Raw genomic sequence first — 20,165 nt, forward strand, 5'->3', positions numbered from 1 at the left:
GGTACTAACTTTGATATAAATATAAATGAAGAACTTAAAAAAAAATTAAATACTGCAACTTGAGTGTAAACAGCTTAGAGTATTAACAGTTTGGGGTGTAAATTAAAATTTTAAAATTTATTAATTTTTTTAATAATTATTATCTTTTTTAAGGGTTTATAAATTTATAGACGTAACATACTGCTAATGTAACGTAAGCTTTACCCAATTTGTGAAGTATCAGAAGTTCAATCAATGTACAACAGAGGCAGAAGCGCTGTGGTTTGAGAAAGCAAATCGAATCAATATATTGTAGATATTATGATATCATTGTCTTTGTCCACAAGCGTGATAGTTACATTTCATAAATGGTGCTGTGACTTGTGAGAATGAACTGAGGACTGGGGACTGGGGACTGAACCAAGATAACGCCGAAGTAGAGGCGTGGGGCCAGTTTACCACTCAATGACTTTTGCATGACGGCCTGAATCAAAATAAACAATTTAATGGAGGAGAATGGTGATTTGACACCATAAGCCGGTGGTAGGGTCACACCGTGGACCAACTCTGTTTTGGCATCCTGATATACCGGATTTTTCTCAGTGACATGTGAGTTACGTTGTGGCAACCGGCAAAAGCCCTAAATACGGAAGCACCGGGGCATACATAGCCATTATGACTCGCTCGATTAATTCACAGTTTCACTCGATTGAGATACCACCAAGCTAAAAACAAACCACCACAACCAAAAGCCTACGATTTTAGGTTAAATTCATTACAAATCAATAATAGAGTGACAAAGAACAGTTTCATGTAGTAGAAAGGCAGCGGCGGGGAAGGTGAGGTTCAATCATGACCTGCAATGTGTCTCCAACCCCAAGATAAAGCGTCTGAAGTCTGAACTCACCTTTCGCGTTAAATAAAACAAATTAAATATTACAATAATTAATTAATGCATTTGCAACCTCAAACATATGCGTGCTAGCTAGTTGTAATTCATCCTAATTGTTGTAAGATCTATTTTTAGAAGTTAATTAGACGACGTAACGTTTTCTAAGGGATTGGAAAAGAAGACGTCAATCGAGATATGATTGTATAGTATATGGGAGACACTGATCATTCATACTCGGGTAGGAGCGGTGAAGGATGCGAGCCTCTCCATGCGCACGTTATTGGCTGACAGCCTTTCTCGTAGATGAACCAGTGATCGCACTAGCACGCGTCCATACATGATGAGAATGGTGATCATGCAAAGTACAATAAATGGTTTACTTTCATCTGTATAGCCCTAATTGGGAGATAAAATGCCATGTTTAAATTGTGTTGCTTGTCTCTCAAACACACTTCACTTATTAGAAAATAAAGTTACAGATGATTGGACATATTTTAAGACATGTTTAGGATTAAAGATAACTTAAAAGTTATAAAATTAGTATTTGGTAAAAATTGTACTTTGTGAGTTAAGTTGATTTGATTTTATATTTGTATAATGAAAAATTTATTATATTTTTACTAATTTTATTAAAATTATTATTTAAAATTTATATGTACTATATAATATTAATTTTTACTTCATGATTATAGTTTTTTTTTCTCACAACAATTGTAATTTTAAATAAAACCTAAATCTCAATCAATTGTAGAGATGAAATGCCCAGTTAATAATTTTCACTTGAAATTTAATTTTAGGCCCGATCAGTGGAGCTGCTTGACCGTCACAGCGCAGCTCCAAAACATGAGTTTTCAACTCATATTCCATAGCAATTGCGTTAGGGGAATGCAGCGTTGTGGCAGTCCCGACACACTATTGGTTCGTCCTCAAGTGATTGAAAATTAATGAATTTCTATTTCGCCTAACTTTTATCATGGGTGCTCATAAGCTTGAACTTGAGGATATAACTAACAATTAATGTAAAAATTAAAATAACTAAGTTGAACAAGGAAAGGTATAGTTTTGTCATTCTTGAACACGACTGTTAATGTCTCATTTTGCAACTTGTAGCCCACTTTTCTATAAGCCTTTTTTTCAATTTCAACGCAATATCTATTGGTTTTTGTGTGCATTTTGCAGTTTGAAGAACTAAATATGTCCTGCCAGGGATAGAAGAAAGTTCCGTTTGGTGACAAGTTAATTTAATTCACCGATTGTATAATAAAAAAATTATAATATTTTTAATATTTCTATCAAAATTATTATTCAAAAATCATATTTACCATTCATTATTAACTTTTATTTTATACTTATCGTTTTTTTTTTTCACATCACTTAACTAAAGTCTCTCAAAACTTAACAAGACTGAAGATTCATTTCATCTTATCGGACTCAATATATAATATGCGACAAGAACCAACCTAAATAACTACCATTTTAGTTAGGTTCAAGTTCTTATCATCAATAACACGAGGAATATGTCTGTTGATATGTTGAAAGACCTTAACCTAATTAAATTAGCTAATTAATAATGTTGGTAAGCTAATGTCATTGATGGATTTTGGAACCTAATTCATGCTTGCCCATCTCGTATTATTTGTACCAAATTCAGTTTTACTTCACTTTCTAATATCATCCACAGGAAATCATATAATCACTGCTTTTATAATTTACTGAGTGATATATGATCCATATTTCTCATCCCCACCCGTTGATTTATTTGTGCTATGAGTATGACACGTGGCAGGACCGGACAACCTTAAGAGTAGCTTGTGCCTACACTTGACAATGCACATTGAACAATGACTCCAAAGGCCAACGTCCCTTTATTCTCGGCCTCTTTTTGCTTCATATGTTTCACTTTCATACCATCAAATATATCCTCAGGATCTGCCTCCACCAATCAAAAAATTTGTAAGAACACTGCAGTGTAGAAGAGCTTATTATCGAAGCTAGGACTAAAGCTATAGGTTTTTTTTTTTTAACCTCTATAAATTTTTTATGTACGGTTTCTAAGAAAATATGTGTCATGTTTAATAGTAAAATGTTAGAGAAAAAATGTTATGGAATAAAAATTAATAACATTTAATAAATATAACTTTTAAATAATAATTTTAACAGAAGTAATAATAATATTAGTATTTATCAATCACTATAATATTTTAAATTACAGCTCTCCAACTTTAATACCAAACAAAATCTTATGAATTGTTTTCTTTGAAGAAATATAAGAATTAAGAAGAGAAGAGGAGAGAAAAGGCAGAAATAAGAGAAGAAAGATCAATTTCATATCCAACCAAATAATAAAAATGAAATTAATCTTCTTTTTCACTCATTTTCTTTTCTCCTTTTTTCTTTCCGTTCCTTTCCTCTACTATCATTTCTTCCAACCAAACACATAAACTTAGTTTTCCTCTAAGTCAGTTCCCTATAAATGAATTGGAAACTACATGCATATACAATACAACCACTACTCCCAACTACATCTCATGGGAGAGAGCTCAAGTTCAGCCAAATTACCATCAAACGAAATGCAAAGAGACAAACAAACTAATCATACTAAACCCATTGCAGCATTAAAGCTATTTGGATTTCCATTAACTGATCGTGATCAGCAAGATAAGATTCAAGACAAAACAAGAACTAGTGGAAAAAACAGAAAGTTCGAGTGTCAATTTTGCCGTCGAGCGTTTGCTAACTCTCAAGCGCTAGGAGGGCATCAAAATGCACACAGAAGGGGGCGTCCAAGAACAAAACGCGCCCAGTTTCACAGCGATCAGCAACGCTTCGTGTCGGTAGCAACCGCTGCACCTATAATCAGCTCACATGCAGTGAAGTCAGCACCGGCCATTTATCAAAGAGAATTTACTAGCGATTATCATAGGCGGCCATGGTTGCTTTCATCATCACCAGCAGCTCCTCAGCCCTTACACGTTGCTCCTGCAATACATTCGCATGCCGAATTTTCTATTAATTTGCTTGATCAGGAAGACATAGCAGGCGTTGATCTCCATCTTAAACTGTCTTCCTCATGTTTAAATAATTAATAATCCCAATATACATGCCGCAAGGCATGGAATAATGTCCTTTCTTTCTTTGGTTTTTTGTTTTTGTATTTGTTTTTTTTTCCCCCTTATGGCGTGGACTAGTGTATTGATTTTTCTAATCATTTATAGTGGTTACTTAAGAGAGTGATTCTGAAGGCATCAACTAATTGTACCATTTTGCTGCGATCATTTGTGTATGTACACTTTAAAAGTAGATTTGTGTATTACTAAGAAACGGCAAATGATACTCGCTATATGTTAAGTCATGAGGGGATTTAACAATATTAAGCAACATTTTAATATAATAACTACACTAAGTACTGGAGATAACGCTAGTAAAATGACCGTGTGACGTTTGGAATAACAGAATTAGCTCCTGTTAAAAAAAAAAAAAAAAAAAAAGAAGAAGAAGAAGAAGAAAGAAACTGATGATTGGTTGTTTTAAAGTTGTTCACCAATTTCATTTCATTTCCAAACGTGTGTCTTACAGAAATTTGACCAGTTGGTTATCCATCTTCATTCAGGTAATATATATATATTTTTTCAGAAGTTCAATTGGGTAATATTAATAACATGTAAATGTCTTAAAAAAAATTTCAAAAGCATATCATGTTTGGTCAACAAAATTAAAGGAAAGCAATTAAGTAGTAATAATTAAGTGTAGTAATCAGAGCCCAGACAGAAACATTCATCCAACCAAAGATCAGCAAAACCGAGGCTGTCCACATTTCTTCACAGCTAATCCCTCGCATTCGCAAAAAGGAGGGAAAAAAAATAAGCATTGAGTACAATAGAACAAGAACCACCAGCATAAAACTCACTCGCATAATGGTCCTGCTACAACTCGAAAGTACCTTTCTGTTCTTTATTTTATTATTTTTATTTTCCAGTTTTAACCTTCAGTAGAAACCGGCTCTCTCGTCTCTTAAATCGCATTGCATAAAGTATAAACCCTAACACTTCTCTCCTCTCTCTCTCTCTCTCTCTCTCTCTCTCTCTCTCTCTCTCTCTCTCGCGTCTGAATCTAAAGCTCCGGTCACTTAGATGGACGGGTACAGGTATGGCTCGGGTCAGAGGCCATACGGAGGTGATCGGAGGCTGGAGATTGTTAGCGTTAGTGGGAAGAGCTTTACTAGCGCTGCTGTTGGTGGTAATCAGATCTACGCGACTCATGATCTGCCGCAGATTCCGCCACGCATGCCTCGGCAGAGTCACGACGCGTCGTTAAAGCCTTGGGGATTCACCGATCCTGAGATGAAGAGACGGAAGAGGATCGCCAAGTATAAGGTCTACACTGTTGAAGGTAAAGTCAAGGCTTCTTTGAGAAAAGGGCTACGTTGGATCAAGAACAAGTGCTTTCAGATCGTTCATGGGTGCTAGCTTTTTGCTATATGGAGCTGTGATCATTACACGTCAGAAGGCCTCCATCTTGATTGCTGAATTGGCAAGATCTTGATGGAAGTAGCTTAAATTAGATAAGACGAAGAGAGAGGGAGTGTGTAGTCGTCGAACTCGTATAGGTCTTTTCTTTTCTTCTCTTCTCTATAGTTGGTTTTGTTGTGGACTTTTTCTTTTAATTTTTGAAATATGGCTATTTATTTATTGATTTGTCTATTCTTTTTTTCTTGTTTTTGCCTTTTCATAAAATTTCATGTCAAATTACTCGAGTGAGAGGGACCATGTGAGATTGATGTCATCTACACCGTTACGGTGTATTTACTTGGGAAATTGAAATTTGAAATCAGAATTAAACAACACAACTCATTTTGATTCTTATTTCTACAGATAAAATAAATAATTTATTTTAATTCTCATATTTCATTTTGATTTCAATTTATTTCGATTATCAATTAGTAAATACACCATTAATGAAAGGTAGTAAAAGGCTTTAGCAGAACTAGTAATTCAGTTGTATCCTTGTATTGCTTTATTTTTTTGTAATTTTCCAATGGGGATTAAATCATATGATTTGGTTCCTTCGAAAGTGATTATTTATCATTACCAAACCAAGTCACCAAAAGTCAGAAGGTCTTCGTAAGCTGCACCTACCCAGCTAACTTTGTAACACCAAAGCCCAATCTTTAAACTTTGGGTTTGCTCGTTCTCTGGTCCTTCTCTCGAATGAGTCCAATTGTGCGAGACCCAATTCTGTAGTTTATTCTGTCAAATGATGTAACCGACGGCACAAACACCTCAGAGTGACCAGAATTTGAATTCAGATGTTATATTCATTTGAATAACAGACTTATTGATAATGCCTCAATGCGCTTTCTTTATTAGGTCATGCATTCGAACACAAAAGTCTTGAAGTTTCAGAAGTCGTATCTGGAACATTTGTCAACATCGCTTTCCGGTGAGGATATGGGCATTCATGTAATCCCGTACAAATTCCAAATTAGAAAGAAAAAGGATCGATAAAGAATTGTATCATTAATTCATTATAGAGGAATTGCTTTCTTCTCTCGAATATTTGTGGGCCTAAACTCCTGTGAAATTAACTCCATCAATCCAAAATTTTTTGGGTAAATTAATTATATATTGACAAAAAGTCAAAAAAATTAATAATAAATAGTGACTCGAATTGTAGAACAATGACAAGTATGAGATTAAAAAATTAATAGAATGAAATTAATCAAGATCACACACTGGAAGAGACATAGAAATCCATCTTAAATCTTCCTCTTCCTTAGTTACTATTTTATTCGTAAATTTTTTAAGACTATGCTTCGTTTGAAGGTCTTTTGTGCATCTCAACTCTCAAGTATTACTCTTTAACTATTTATTGCTTGTCATGTATATATACACATTATCACGATTAGAACGATTAGATGACGAAGGATACACATGATAAATAATAAATGGAGAAAATGCAGTGCTAAAAAAATCATTCAATGTTTCAATCTTGTTGTTTACTGATGCTAAAGCTAAAATAAAATTTAAAAAAAAAACACCAAATCAATGCATAAATTTCTTTCTTTCTTGGCATTCATAAGCAACCCAATGGTGATTGGCCCATCCATATCCCGGCACAAATCACTAATTAAGAAATTGACAATATAAGAAAGTAACGAAAAAGAAAAAAATAAAAGAAAAAAAGAGAAACGCCCGTGAGGGAACAATGCTTGCACGCAAAATTGCATACCCATAATATTAATTAAAAAAAAATGATTCATCACCCACATCACCATCAGCCACTGATATATCTGCCTGTTTCAGTTTCATCTGTTTGTGACTCTTCATGTATTCAAGGTTTTGAATCCTCATTTGTTCATAAAATTGAGTAATAAACTCCTCAGCCTTGGCATCAATCATCTCATCCCCACCATTATCATTATCATCATCCTCATCCTCCTCTTCGCTAGCGTCAAGCTCTTGAAGATTCGTGGCAGAAGCATACTGGCTCAAGCTATCCACAGAGCTAGAGGAAGCAATTGACTTGGGTGCCGATGGCGACACAGGTGGAGTAAGAACCTCCTCAGTGATCGACGACGTCGTCTGTTCAATCATCGGAGGAGCCACGTGGGTTTCAATATCTTTTGATGGACGTTGTTGTCGTTGATTATTGTTATTGTTATTATCATTGTTATTGCTATGGAGACGCAATGAACGCATTGATCCCAAAACCTTGGAAGCCAAATCAACGTGCACTGATGTTTTTGATTTGCGGCGTAGCATGTACAATGCAACCCTAATGAGATGCATTGCCCCGCGCTTCTTCATTGGCTTATGCTGCCCAGCTTGATGATGATGATGATCTTTGATCTTGGTCTTGTTCTTATTGTCATCATCAGCTTCATTTGCGACAATGGTGTTATTACTTTTATTATTTGTGCCGATGGTGTTTGATCTCTTTGGCTCCATGAGAGGATGCAATCGGGATCCCCGCACGGAGCAGGGTGAGATCATTTACAAGTTAATTAAGAGCGTTACGGAGAGAAACTCAAGAGCAAATCAAGTAACAGCTTTGACTATATATGCCAGCTGCTAATTAACTAAATATGTTATTTACTAATTAGAATGTAGGGTCATGTTCAACGGTGTGGCAATTAAAGAATATTTTAGAATAAATTTTATTTTCTGCATTGATTTTGTTCAGAAGGAGAAAATTACTTGTGACTCTACGTCTTATACCGCCTTAAAAATAGCTAACTTGTCTAGAAATCTACGCTGGTAACGAGTAATTATTGAATCGTCTGATTGTGAATTAGAGATTTTATTACTCAAATATAAATCAAGATGAAAAATCTTTACAATAATATTAAGAATTTCAGCATTTGAGTGTTGATTTAGAGTTTCAATATTATGTTATAGGTCACTCATTTATTGCATAATGAATTTCATATCTTACAAAATTATTATTTTTTTCATTGAATAACTAAATATCATATAAGTTAGAACTCAAATGATAGAATCTAGGCATTACTTATATTTTTAAAGAATTGCGCTTCATCGATTTTTTTAACATAAAATTAGAATTTACATAAGCTTTTGGACCAATTTCCACAAAATACAAGAAAAAATTAGGTAAATGATCCTTTAATTCTAAATATTTAAGCTAGCTAGCTTTCCCTAAATTACATGAAAATAGCCCCAAAACACGCATCCATGTAACCAGCGTGACCATTTGATTATGATTATACATCAACATAAGTTACATAACTACCCAATCAGTTACATGGATCCCACATCATTATAGGTCGATCGCTAATGTCTAATCATATCATGCTGTCTGAGTATTATCACTGATGAGGATCGTGAACCGCACTTGCGTACAAGTATTATCTTTAAAACTCAAAATTATAAAATTTGTTTGAAATAATTAATTAATTGCAATCCGCCAATTCCGGTGGCTGCCTGCCTTATTTTTAAGTTGTTGAATTGGAGAATTCCATGCAATGCGCACGACAATTACATTACATTAACATAACTGAGAAAGAGTAAACTCTTTCTTGTTAGTACAAGATTATAATAAGATTCAACTAAAAGGATGGGTTCCTTTCGATTATATCACCGATATTCGTTTGAAATAGCTTATTTAATTAAATTACGAGGGATTCACAACTTCATCTAAAATTATAATTTATTAAGTTAAATTGGATTGTAACTTGCGGTGAATATCTGCGAAAGACATGGGACAAAAAAGGTCATTAAACTATGTTTACATTCTTATCGGAAATATACACACACACATCCACCATTTTATATGTGACCATATATTATAACTTAGGGAGAGCTTAACGTAACTTAGCGCCTGCCTATAACTTATAGTAGTAGCCAGTAATGGTAATATGAAATAGTAAAATAGCTTCACTGGTCTACAGCTGTCAAATTTGTTAGACCAAATAACAAAATACCCAAAAGTCCACAAAAAATAAAAATAAAGGTTTAATAAAAAAAATTTCATTGAAACTATTATAGATCTATTATTTACAAAGAATGATTTAGGAATAAAATGCATCCCAAGCCGAAATCTCATAAGTACCGTCTCGTCCCAAATTGTCGTAAAAAAACTTTAATCGAAATCTTTTTTTATCTAGCATTAACTTGGAAGACTTTGAAAATATTTGTTTTTTAAGTAAAATGCCCAAAAGACAAGATTTGGACAAAGAGTCAAAGACATGATTCTACAAGAAATGACCCACATCTATTATCTACAAGAATGACTTAAGTACGTGGAAAGTATTCTAAATAAATTGCCTAACCTCGACAAAATGTCAAAGGATGTGATTTTACAAAGGTGACCTAAGTCCATTCTCTACAAGAATGACATAGGTATTTAGAAAGTTCTGAGTAAATTACCTAAATTATCTAAAGGCAAATATCGACAAAATGTCCAAGGACATAATTCTACACAAATATGTGATCATTCTCTACAATAATGGCTTAAATTCTGAGTAAATTGCTATATGCAAGAATCGACAAAATACTTAATGGCACAATTCCATAGAATTTTTATTGGCCTGTAGGATTATTCTATAGAATATATTTTTTTTTTGTAGGCACATTCTTGTAGAGAATAAACCTACGAACAAACACATATTCTACAGAATGAGCATATAGGAAATATATGTTAGATATGAGACAAAAAAAGTCATTAAACTATATTTACATCCTTATTGAATATGTGTGTGATTATACATTATAGCAGTAGCCAATAATCGTCATATGAAATATTAAAATAGCTTCACTCATCTACAACCATTGAAATTGTTAGACCAGATTACAAAATACCCAAAAGCGCACGAAAAATAAAAGTTCAATAAAGTTTTTTCATTAAAAAAATAGCCTAGGTCCATTATTTACAAAGAATGATTTAGGTATTTAGAAAATAATTCTTTTTAACTAAAATGCCCAAAGGCCAAGATTTTGATGAAGAGCCAAAGACGTGATTTTATAAAGAATGATCTACGTCAATTATGTACAAGAATAACTTAAGTTCTTAGAAAGTATTTTAAGTAAATTACCTAAGGGCAAATATCAACAAAACGTCCAAAGAAATGATTCTACAAAGATGACCTAAATCTACTCTCTATAAAAATGACATAGTTACTTAGAAAGTTCAGAGTAAATTACCTAAATCACCTAACAGCGAATCTCGACAAGACATCCCAGAGCATGATTCTAAACAGATTATCTAGGCCCGTTCTCTACAAGAATGACTTAGGTGCTTGAAAAATTCTTGGTAAATTGCTAAAGGCAAGAATCGACAACACGTCTAAAAGCATCTTCTTTAAAAATGATCTAGATTTATTCTCTATAAAAATGTGTCTACGGACAAATATATGTTCTATGGGATAATCTTGCCGACCAATAAACATTTATGAAATGTATTTACAGATAAACACACATTCTACAAAATAAACTTATACACTACCATACGTTTTATGGAACGCACTAATAGGCATACTTTACATAAATTGCCTACGGGCATATATTATAAGGAAAAATACCTACCGGTGAAATTTTACAAATGCCCCTAAATGTTGTTAAAAATGCCTTAAATCCATTCTCTATTAAGGCCAATTACTTAGGAAATATTATAAGTGTCTACTACAAAAACTTTATAAAATAAGGTAGTATACTCATATAGTTTTATCTGTCGTTTTACATTTTTATTATTATGATTTGGAAGCTTCTGGAAACTTTATTTGTTTTTTCTTCTCGTTTATTTGTCTTTTCAGGGGTAATTGTAGTCTTGTAACTCAATTCAATAGCTGTTATAGTTATATAGGTTGAAAACTATGACCAATCATTACAAGAAAACGGCTGCCAACTGGTTGCTGCACTGGTTTCCTGTTGCTTGTTTTCTTCTGTCACTTCGTTTACCCATCATAAATAATTCTGGCATGAATTAGGTGACAAGTTGTATTGTGGTGGCAACAAAATAGAGACAGGTGGCACCGATTATTTTACAAGTTACCCCAGTTTGGTGAAGATTAGCTATCATGGGACCCACTAGAACTTTGACCCATCTGCATGCAATCGCAATATCCAGTTCGCTACAACTCACTGATTCTGATCCCAGTGTAAGTTTGTCTGGACATTGTACAAAAAAGAAAAAACTAGCCGTTTACTAAGAAACTTCAAAAATTTCAACACTAGTTGCCCGCGGTTTCTCTAAAATTATTTCTATCAATTTTCTATGGTTAGGTATCAGGACGCCAAGTTTATTATTAATAATAATTATCAAAGGATTCTATTACTGAATGTCCACAAAAGAAAAGAAAAAAAAAAAGAAAATTCCGCACTGAGGCCATCGGTCGGAGGATGAGTTCGAGACTCCAAAAATTCTTCTAATATCTTTAGATACAAAATATATCATATCATAATTAATTAAGCATGCGTTTGGGGCAATTGCTTCCCATGCCATATTCTAAGAGAATATTCTCTAAAATATAGGGTGAAGAACACAGCGCAGCTGCCCCAAACACATCCTAAATCAGTTTATAAACGATATTGAGGTTCCCTTTTTTTTATCCTTCAAAGTCTTGTTGTTAAGTCATATTTTTTATTTCTTTTGAAAAGGAATATATATGACCATTGTAAATTTGTAATTAAGCAGTTTATAAGAAGATTCTGACGCTGTAATTTAAAATTAAAAAAATGAAAAATACGAAAATCAATGATTAGCACAGCTCCAGAGACCGGACGCGGTTTGATCAGTAGATATTTAAAAAATCATAGCCACAACTGAAAGTTCCATTCAAAGAACTAACAGAGAAACATCGCTCCATCTTTTGAGCTTACGATTCTCTAATTAGTTTACTTTATTTTGAATTTTTACCTATTGACATTAATAAGCAACGTTTACTTGTGCGAAAGTCTTGACTCTAGAACGTGGATGTTCATATTATTTATATCTTTCTTAATTTGAAACCTAAACCCAACTAAAAGTGTTACTACTTTATGTACGTGGGTCCTTTCTTTCGCTTCTGATCTCATATTTATCACATGACCAAATTGGCCTTCCAAAACTGCTTACACATCCTAACATGTTTGTAAAAATATGAATTAATCATCAAGAACACGAGGAAAATATCAAGAAAAAAAAAATCCAATCCTTTACCTAATTTTGCGCTATGTATCCTAATTTTCTTTTCTTGCAAGCAACAACAAAGGTTAAATTTAAAAGTTTTGAATTTGCACATCTCGTCATATAATCATTGATCAATAATATTTATTATTAATTTTTTTTCTTTTGAATTTCTTCGTCACTCATATTGATATAAGCGAAACATTAGATTAATTATTTAAACTCAATAACTTAAATTTTATTAATTAAAGTAGCTGAGCATCAATTTAGAAAAATTTAGCTTGATTGAAATCGTCTAAAGGGAAATATTGACATTAAAAAAATAAAAAGATTGTTCTGAAATATAAAAGCAAGCTTCATTGCAACTCCCAAATAGGAGTAATTCTAGAATACATTAGAGACAATATAATCAACTAATATATGTGACAAGTGTAGTTAAATTTAATATAACTACTACTTGCATGATAATTTTTCAAAATAAATATATACATATCATAACATTATTTATTTATTTTATGGTTGTCACAATATTTCTTATATATTTTAAAAGTTGTCCTCAAATAAAGCCAAAATATATAAATATTTTTTTTAATGATCTGATTTCGTTGAACGAAAAGTAGTAGAGGCAAAAACGCTAATGTTGCTTTGCCTCAATACAAATGGGAAAGCTAACAAATGCAAAGGCCGGGGTAGAATTGGAAGAAAAAGGGCTATGACGCGATTTCACGCGTACAGCCGTGTTAGCCACGTGGCCGCGCTGCCCACTCCTCTCCGCGTATCATTTTTTTCTAGTTGTATATATAGTATATCACCACTCTCTCCACCATCGCTCATCACCTGAAAATCTAATTAACAAACTCAAACTTTTCTAGCTCCTTTCTGCTGTTTTGTTGTCATAATCATAAGTTCGCAGGAGGGTGTAAAAAAAAACTAGAAGAAAAGAAAATGCCGAAGAAAACCAATGATGTAACACAGAGAGCGTGGAACTTGCTACGTCTAGCGTTGCTGTGGGCAAGAAAAGGCGGGGTGTTTAAGAGACGTCTGATGATGGAGCTACGAGTGGTGCCTAAATTTGTAAAAAGGTTAGGCCACGCAACCTCAACTCGGCGGGATCGACTACATTATGGAGAGCGGGAGCTTTCCTTTGACAAGACACCCATTTTCAAGGTCAAGATGCATCGTCCAGCTTCCATGCGCTACCTGCTGATCCCTTGCATTACCCCTACCCAGCAAGTTGATTTTGATTATGATTTTGACGACGACGGTGATACTGAGGATGGAGTTTATGGATATGATTATGATAATTCTGGGAGTGGAAAGAAGAGTTTCTTGAAAGATAATGAAGAACGAGCACGATACGCATACGGGTATGAAGCTAATGAAGAGATTATCCTACCGGAGGAAGAAGGGATTGATTTGAGAGCTGAGGAGTTCATAGTTAACTTCTATCAGCAAATAAAGATGCAGAGACAGATTTCATATTTGGAGTACAATGAGAGGCTAACTAATTCATAATTTTTTTTTTTTTTAAAAAAGTAGATGATCCGTTTCTTACATTTTCATCTTTTTTTTTAAAAAAAAAAAATTTTGCTTTCGGTGATCTTCTTGATTCCACACTTTTATTGCGGCTTTTTGTATGTAGAATAACGAGTCCTAGTGTTTACAAATTTTATAAATAAACAATATATAATACACAGAGTTGTATTCGCAGACACTTTGCATTGTTCCTCAGAAAGTGCTTGTTACTAAAATTTTCTTGCCAAATATTCAAAAAAAACCCTTGTAACAGCGCTAGATTTAAAGGAATACATATGGCATCCCATGGTATATATTACAATTTCAAGAACATCCGGATAATGGCACAAGAGAGTGCTCCGCTCTCTATAAAATAAAAAAATGGGAGGGCTCTAGCCTTTACGAAAGACTGGATTACAGCAATAATAAATTCAGCGAGCGTTTAACTAGTGAACGGGCAAAAGAGTCCACGCGCAGGTGATAATTAGCAGAAATATCAAGTAGAACAGTTTCATATAATATCCTTGGTGAAATTGCAATTAGCCTATCGTCCAACATTCATGTTCGTGTCGCGAAGACTTTTTGACTACTAATTAAGCTGGAAATCTGGCCAAAATGGGACTGAATTATAAAATTAGAATACAGACAATATATATTTCCTCTTCTAGTGATACTGAAGACTGGTATAATTGCTCATTTCAGCCTAAATGAAAAAAAAAAAAAAATCATCACTTTACTCGGTCTCTTCATCCTGGGACAGGCTTGTGTCTCCAAATGAAGTAAACAAGGTATGGCAAAATCTTCACACATGAGGAAAGAAGAAAACAGAAAATCAGCTTGGATTCAAATGAGCATGTCAAAAGGATTTTCAGGCCTTAACTGAAGCTGGCCACTGAAAAATTAACCACCCTCTTAACTACTAAACAGATTATGAGGAGGCAGCATGCTGGCAGGGATTTACGAGTTATTATACTCACTGATCACTACTTAATAAACACAAAAGCTTTATGTATACTCACTGATCACTACTTAATAAACACAGGAGCTTTATGTGTACAATAGGGATAAAACAGTTAATGTCAGAAACCAACACAGATGCAATCCAGCCACCCCCAATTAGAAAAGCGAAAAGCAGCAGCATGAGCAATGCAGATATAACTAGCAGGTGTCCCACCTTGCATCTAAGAATTTGTTCCTCCATAAAACAAACTACCTTATAATTGTAAAAATGATCTAGAACCATCTAGACGGTGAAAAGTTGTAGATCAACTTCCATTCTGACATGTATTAAGATATGCTTCCAACCACTATGCCACAGCCAATATACGAACTGAAATTTGAATGCCATATTGTTAACTTGAAAGAAGCTCCATTGATAGAGTCGGCTCTTAGTTGAGCGAGGCTAATCAAGACAGATAGTGCAGATTATTTTGGATAGAGATGATTGTAAAAAGAAAGCATCCTAGCTATCGAAAGGCAATAAGAGGAGGTGTAACAGATTTCTAAAATTTTCATTGTTTCAATATTAAGCGCAATATCCTTCCAGTAATCTGAAAGTGTAAAATTGACTATTCCGAATATTTAAACATACGAACGGAAGCCCAAACAAAATAAATCACTCCATTCATCATTTTGTTTCACTAATCTTAATTTCCAAACTAAGATGGTAACACATGGTAACAATTATCATGTCTTCACTTCCCGTAGTCATCATAATATCATGTCTTCACTTCTCACATAATCAAAAATTGCTAAACACATGGTAACAATTACATTTCTCAAATACCATCAGCTTCCCTTACCCACGAAAGGAAATGAGAGGAGAGGAAAGGAGGAAAGGGGAAAGACGTAAGGGAAGAATGGATAATTTCATGTCAAACTAAACAAATTGAGATTGACCCTCTTTCTCTCTCATTTTCGCTCCCCTCCTCTCCTTTCCATTCCTCGCCTCTCCTCCCATTTCTTGCAACCAAAACATATTAAAACCATATCAATTATCAAATATCAACCAAGCATCAATACAATAACACACATCTTCAAAATTATCAAGTCTCCCAATTTCACTGAACTGTGTATGGCATATTCATATCAATTTAAGCAAAAAAAAATGATTAACAGGGCCAAAATAAATAATAATTTCACAAAGTATGAAAACTTACAAAACGCCCCGAATAAACATACGCAGGCCAGACCCCAATTATTTCATTGGATATTTTCCAGTAAAATACCTACCAAAGCTCAGGCTACCAAGAAGCTTTCTTGACGCCCATCAACATGCCTTGATTTGCCAAACTGCGAAAAACGATTCGAGACATTCTGAATTTCTCGTACACGGCGCGAGATCGACCAGTGAAAATACATCGGTTTCTTAGGCGTGTAAAGGAACTGTTTCTCGGCAAACGGGCTAACTTACAGAGGTATTTCTCACGCACCTCGGTGGGAAGATTGACATCTCTGTAAAGGGATTTGTAAAGCTTTCGCTTCAATTCGAATTTAGTAGCCAGCAATCTGCGTTTGTGATCTTCTATGTTTCGCTTCTCCGACACCGTACTCATTTTCCGCCTGAATTGAAACGAATAAGAGAAACAGCCAATAAGTAAAAATTAACCGAAACAAATAAATGACATGCAGTGAGTTTTACCAGAAGTTCATGCACTGAGAAGTTGCACTTAAGATCTTTTCACGGGAGAAAGCAAGAGCCATGGAGACAGAAAGACAGGCAGACAGAGGAACACGGGTTTTAAGTTTTCTGAGAACTTAATCTAACCTAGTTTCAGTTTAACTGATTGCTCTCGCGATCGCAGATGGAAGAGACGATCCTGAGTATTGGGCTAAATTACGGGAGCCCAAGTAGTAAATGAGTAAAGCCCCTAACACCGTTCTTATTTTGATTAAAATTAAATTTTAAACATAATTCTTTTTTTTTTTAATCTTATCATTATACATTATTTATTATTTTATAAAATTAATCTTATCATTTAAATAGAGGACGTTTCGTAAGTGTAAACATATTTTTAATTAATTAATTAAATTCATATTTATCTTTTTTATATAATATTGGGCCTATACTGACTTTAGGCCACAATGAATATATGGGCTTGCAGCCATTTCCTTTGAAACATATTTTACCCTGGACTAGGTCTTTTGACTGAAATTACCTAAATAATCAACTACAATTTAATTGATTTCTTATTTTTAAATAGAAATTCAGTTCACTATTTAAATAAATTGTTCTTTTAACAAAAATTTTACACCCGTCCTATTTCATAATTTATATTTATATTTTAATTTTAATTAAAATATATTTTTAAAAAATTATAGGAGTATAAAGTGATGAAAATAAACACTATATAACAAAAAATAATAATATAAGATTTTAAAAGTTGTATGTAATTTACAAATAAAACTTTAAAAATATATAATTTTTAGGATAAAAAAATTTTATGGGAAGATGGTTATTTTTAATATATGTGTTTGTATTTTGTAAATTAAACTAAGGATATTTTAGAAAATAACGTTCAAAAGGAGAATGTTAGCGGGGTGATTCTGTCTGTCTGTCTGTTTTTAATTTTCGGTTTTTGCATCGGGAAGGCAATCCTGATCACGATGACTCACAAGCATCTAAAAATGATTTTTTACGCGGTATCTACAACTTTAGATTGTTTTTGAAGAGCACACAATGGGATGGAGATGGATTCTGCTGCGTATGCACGTTGAGGGAAATACGAAGAAGAAACACATCCTCTGGTTTGAGAATGAAACTATAACTTTTGAGGGCAAAGCTTACCTTACAAATAATGTAACAAACAATCAATAAATATAGATCATTGATTTTGATATTTCTTAAATCTAATGGATAAAAATAATTTTAACCTAAAACGAAGTACATGTATAATTGTTATTTATAGAAAATTTCATTTCTAATCATATATTTACTTATTTTTTCAAATAAGTCCTCATTAATTTTTTTATAATTAATGGTTTTCTCATCCATCTCTTCTATAACTATTTTTAAAACTTTATAAAGTTTTTACTATATTTTTATAAAGATTTAAATTATTATTATATATTTATAAAAATCACAAATTCTGAATAAATTTTTGTACCTACATTTATAATTTATTTTCTCTCTTAAGACATAGACTAGGTTTTTCTTCTAACAAACACATGGACACACATGCACATTCAATCTATTTTTCATCCGAAATACATACTATCAGTGATGTCACATAGATTTTTTAATTTAAATTTAGTATCTTGAATTATAAGAGATATTATATGTGATATATATATATATATTATAAATCTAATGAATTATTAAAAAGATGTTACATTGAATAAATTACCAAAACTTTTAACGAAAGATTTTGAACCATTTGATCTGATCAATGATTCAAACATGTGAAGAAATAATCAATTAAATTAAATGTCACTGTATTTATTAAATAAATTAGAAAGCTCAAATTAATCTATAAATGATATAGAAATGGTAAACAAAATATTAGAAATTAATAATTTCAATGAAGGAAATATAAAATAAATTACTAAGTTAAGAGATCAACTAAGTAAAGAATTTAATAAAATTAAACAATTCATAAAAGGCTTCAATATTGATTATCATGATATATTAAAATAAGAGACCATTAATATAATCAATAAATACTCAATAGATATAAGATTAAATAAGTTAGAGATTCAATTAAATAAAATAAAAAAAAAGTTGAGTAATTTAGTACTAAATTTGCTATAAATATAAATGGAGAACTTAAAAAAAAAAAAAAAGACTAACGGTTCTATTACCTGGCTGCAGCTTGGGGGTGTAAAGTAAAACTATAAAAATTATTAATCTTTTCAATAATTATTATCTTTTTTAAGGGTTTAAAAATTTTTAGCTGTAACATACGGCTAATGTAAGTATGTAACGTAAGCTATGCCACTTTTGAGATTGTGTCGGAGGAGCACAAAAAGTGCGAACTTGGGAAAATTGGAGAAGAGATGGGCATTAAAATTTCAGAATGTAACTAACTTCTGTACTTTGGACCCAGTGAGCTTAAGCGTGAGGCTCAGTGTCCACGCCCAAAGCAGATGAGCTTAGTCAATATTCCAACATACACAGTCAAGCATCCACTTTGAGCAAGTTGGGCTTTGGGCCAGTTTGGGAGAACTGGGCTGCCACAGCCCAGCTAATCCTACTCCCTTCCTCAACCCTTTTCCCTTTTTCTTTGGAAAATGCATTTGGGATTGCTGCCACGGCTCCAATTCCAAACAGCCCCTTGATGTTATAATAAAATCTATTGCATCAATGAAGGTTGCAAGTATAGATATAAAATCCATAAGGTATCATGGGAAGCTGATGCCAGGCACGTGCCGCCACTTTTTCTCTGAATCACTGATGAGTCAGGTCACTGCTGACATCACATGCAATGGTCCGGACCGGACGACGATCCATGTAGTCTGTATTCCTGCCTTTTTTGGTCCAAGTGCCCTCACTTTTTTTTTTCTTTTTTTACTTCCTTTCTATATTCCCCGTTATTTTTTTCAGCGCGAAAATATCGACTTTGCCATTTCCAAAGCCATGAGAATAAGGGAGTCGAAAGAAAACTAATAAAAGATCAGGATCATTAATTAATAAGATGGATTCCCATGTAACTTGGCATTAGTCTAATAAAATTAGTGTTTAATTAAGCAATAGCTAGTTTTTTTTTTGTTGGAAAATTAGAGTATTTCTAAAAGACTATAAATTTTACTATTCAAATATTCATTTACTTACCTATGTGACAAATAGATGAGTGAAAAAGATATTGTTCTACAAAAGACTTTTCAAATAGAAATGAGTTAATATTATTTTAATTAAATAACTATTTTTTTAAAGGAAAAGTCAATAGTGATTAAAACACATTTTTCTTTTTTTTTTCAATAAAAAATAATAAAATATAAATTAAATAGGGAGAAAGTAACTTTTCAAATTTGAAGAGAGATGATCATTTCTTATTTGAAGAATCTTAATTAGAGTGTCTTTTGGAGCCTTAAATGTTGATGTAGCTCTTCAAATAAATAATAAAATCTTATTTAAAGAGTTTTTTAGTGATGTTCTTCATTAAGTTTTTTGGTGAAGGTTCACAAAAAAAATAATTACCTATTGCTTAATTTCAAATGATAT

General features: G+C 33.0%; 4 protein-coding genes across 7 annotated transcripts; 2 read left to right on the forward strand and 2 right to left on the reverse strand.

The window, feature by feature from the left end:
* Positions 1-4,629: 4,629 nt before the first annotated feature.
* LOC102625735 (hypothetical protein) lies at positions 4,630-5,796 on the forward strand. The gene has a single exon (XM_006479980.4). The coding sequence runs from the start codon at positions 5,002-5,004 to the stop codon at positions 5,335-5,337; it is 336 nt and encodes a 111-aa protein (XP_006480043.2). The 5' UTR covers positions 4,630-5,001; the 3' UTR covers positions 5,338-5,796.
* A 956-nt stretch (positions 5,797-6,752) lies between these two features.
* On the reverse strand, positions 6,753-7,818 carry LOC112498374 (uncharacterized). Its single transcript, XM_025099398.2, has one exon. The coding sequence runs from the start codon at positions 7,816-7,818 to the stop codon at positions 7,108-7,110; it is 711 nt and encodes a 236-aa protein (XP_024955166.2). The 3' UTR covers positions 6,753-7,107.
* A 5,486-nt stretch (positions 7,819-13,304) lies between these two features.
* LOC102626019 (hypothetical protein) lies at positions 13,305-14,202 on the forward strand. Its single transcript, XM_006479981.3, has one exon. It carries the CDS (start codon positions 13,436-13,438, stop codon positions 14,003-14,005), a length of 570 nt encoding a protein of 189 aa, XP_006480044.1. The 5' UTR covers positions 13,305-13,435; the 3' UTR covers positions 14,006-14,202.
* Positions 14,203-14,709: 507 nt separating this feature from the next.
* Positions 14,710-16,861, reverse strand: LOC102626310 (ribosomal protein S14, mitochondrial). 4 transcript variants are annotated; one of them, XR_008053493.1, is made up of 4 exons: positions 16,647-16,861; positions 16,238-16,567; positions 15,219-15,407; positions 14,710-14,805 (listed from the first exon to the last, which is right to left on the reverse strand). XR_008053493.1 is itself a non-coding variant. In XM_025099108.2 (3 exons), exons 1-2 carry the CDS (start codon positions 16,706-16,708, stop codon positions 16,249-16,251), a joined length of 381 nt encoding a protein of 126 aa, XP_024954876.1. In that variant the 5' UTR covers positions 16,709-16,860; the 3' UTR covers positions 14,710-14,805; positions 16,238-16,248. The 4 variants fall into 4 exon arrangements, 3 of the variants coding, with proteins under 3 accessions (XP_024954876.1, XP_024954877.1, XP_052294405.1); XM_025099108.2 differs by lacking the exon at positions 15,219-15,407 and having other exon boundaries at positions 16,647-16,860; XM_025099109.2 differs by lacking the exons at positions 14,710-14,805; positions 15,219-15,407 and adding an exon at positions 15,494-15,967 and having other exon boundaries at positions 16,647-16,860.
* Positions 16,862-20,165: the final 3,304 nt, after the last annotated feature.

The sequence above is a fragment of the Citrus sinensis genome, chromosome 3, assembly GCF_022201045.2.
Source record: "Citrus sinensis cultivar Valencia sweet orange chromosome 3, DVS_A1.0, whole genome shotgun sequence".
NCBI lineage: Eukaryota > Viridiplantae > Streptophyta > Magnoliopsida > Sapindales > Rutaceae > Citrus > Citrus sinensis.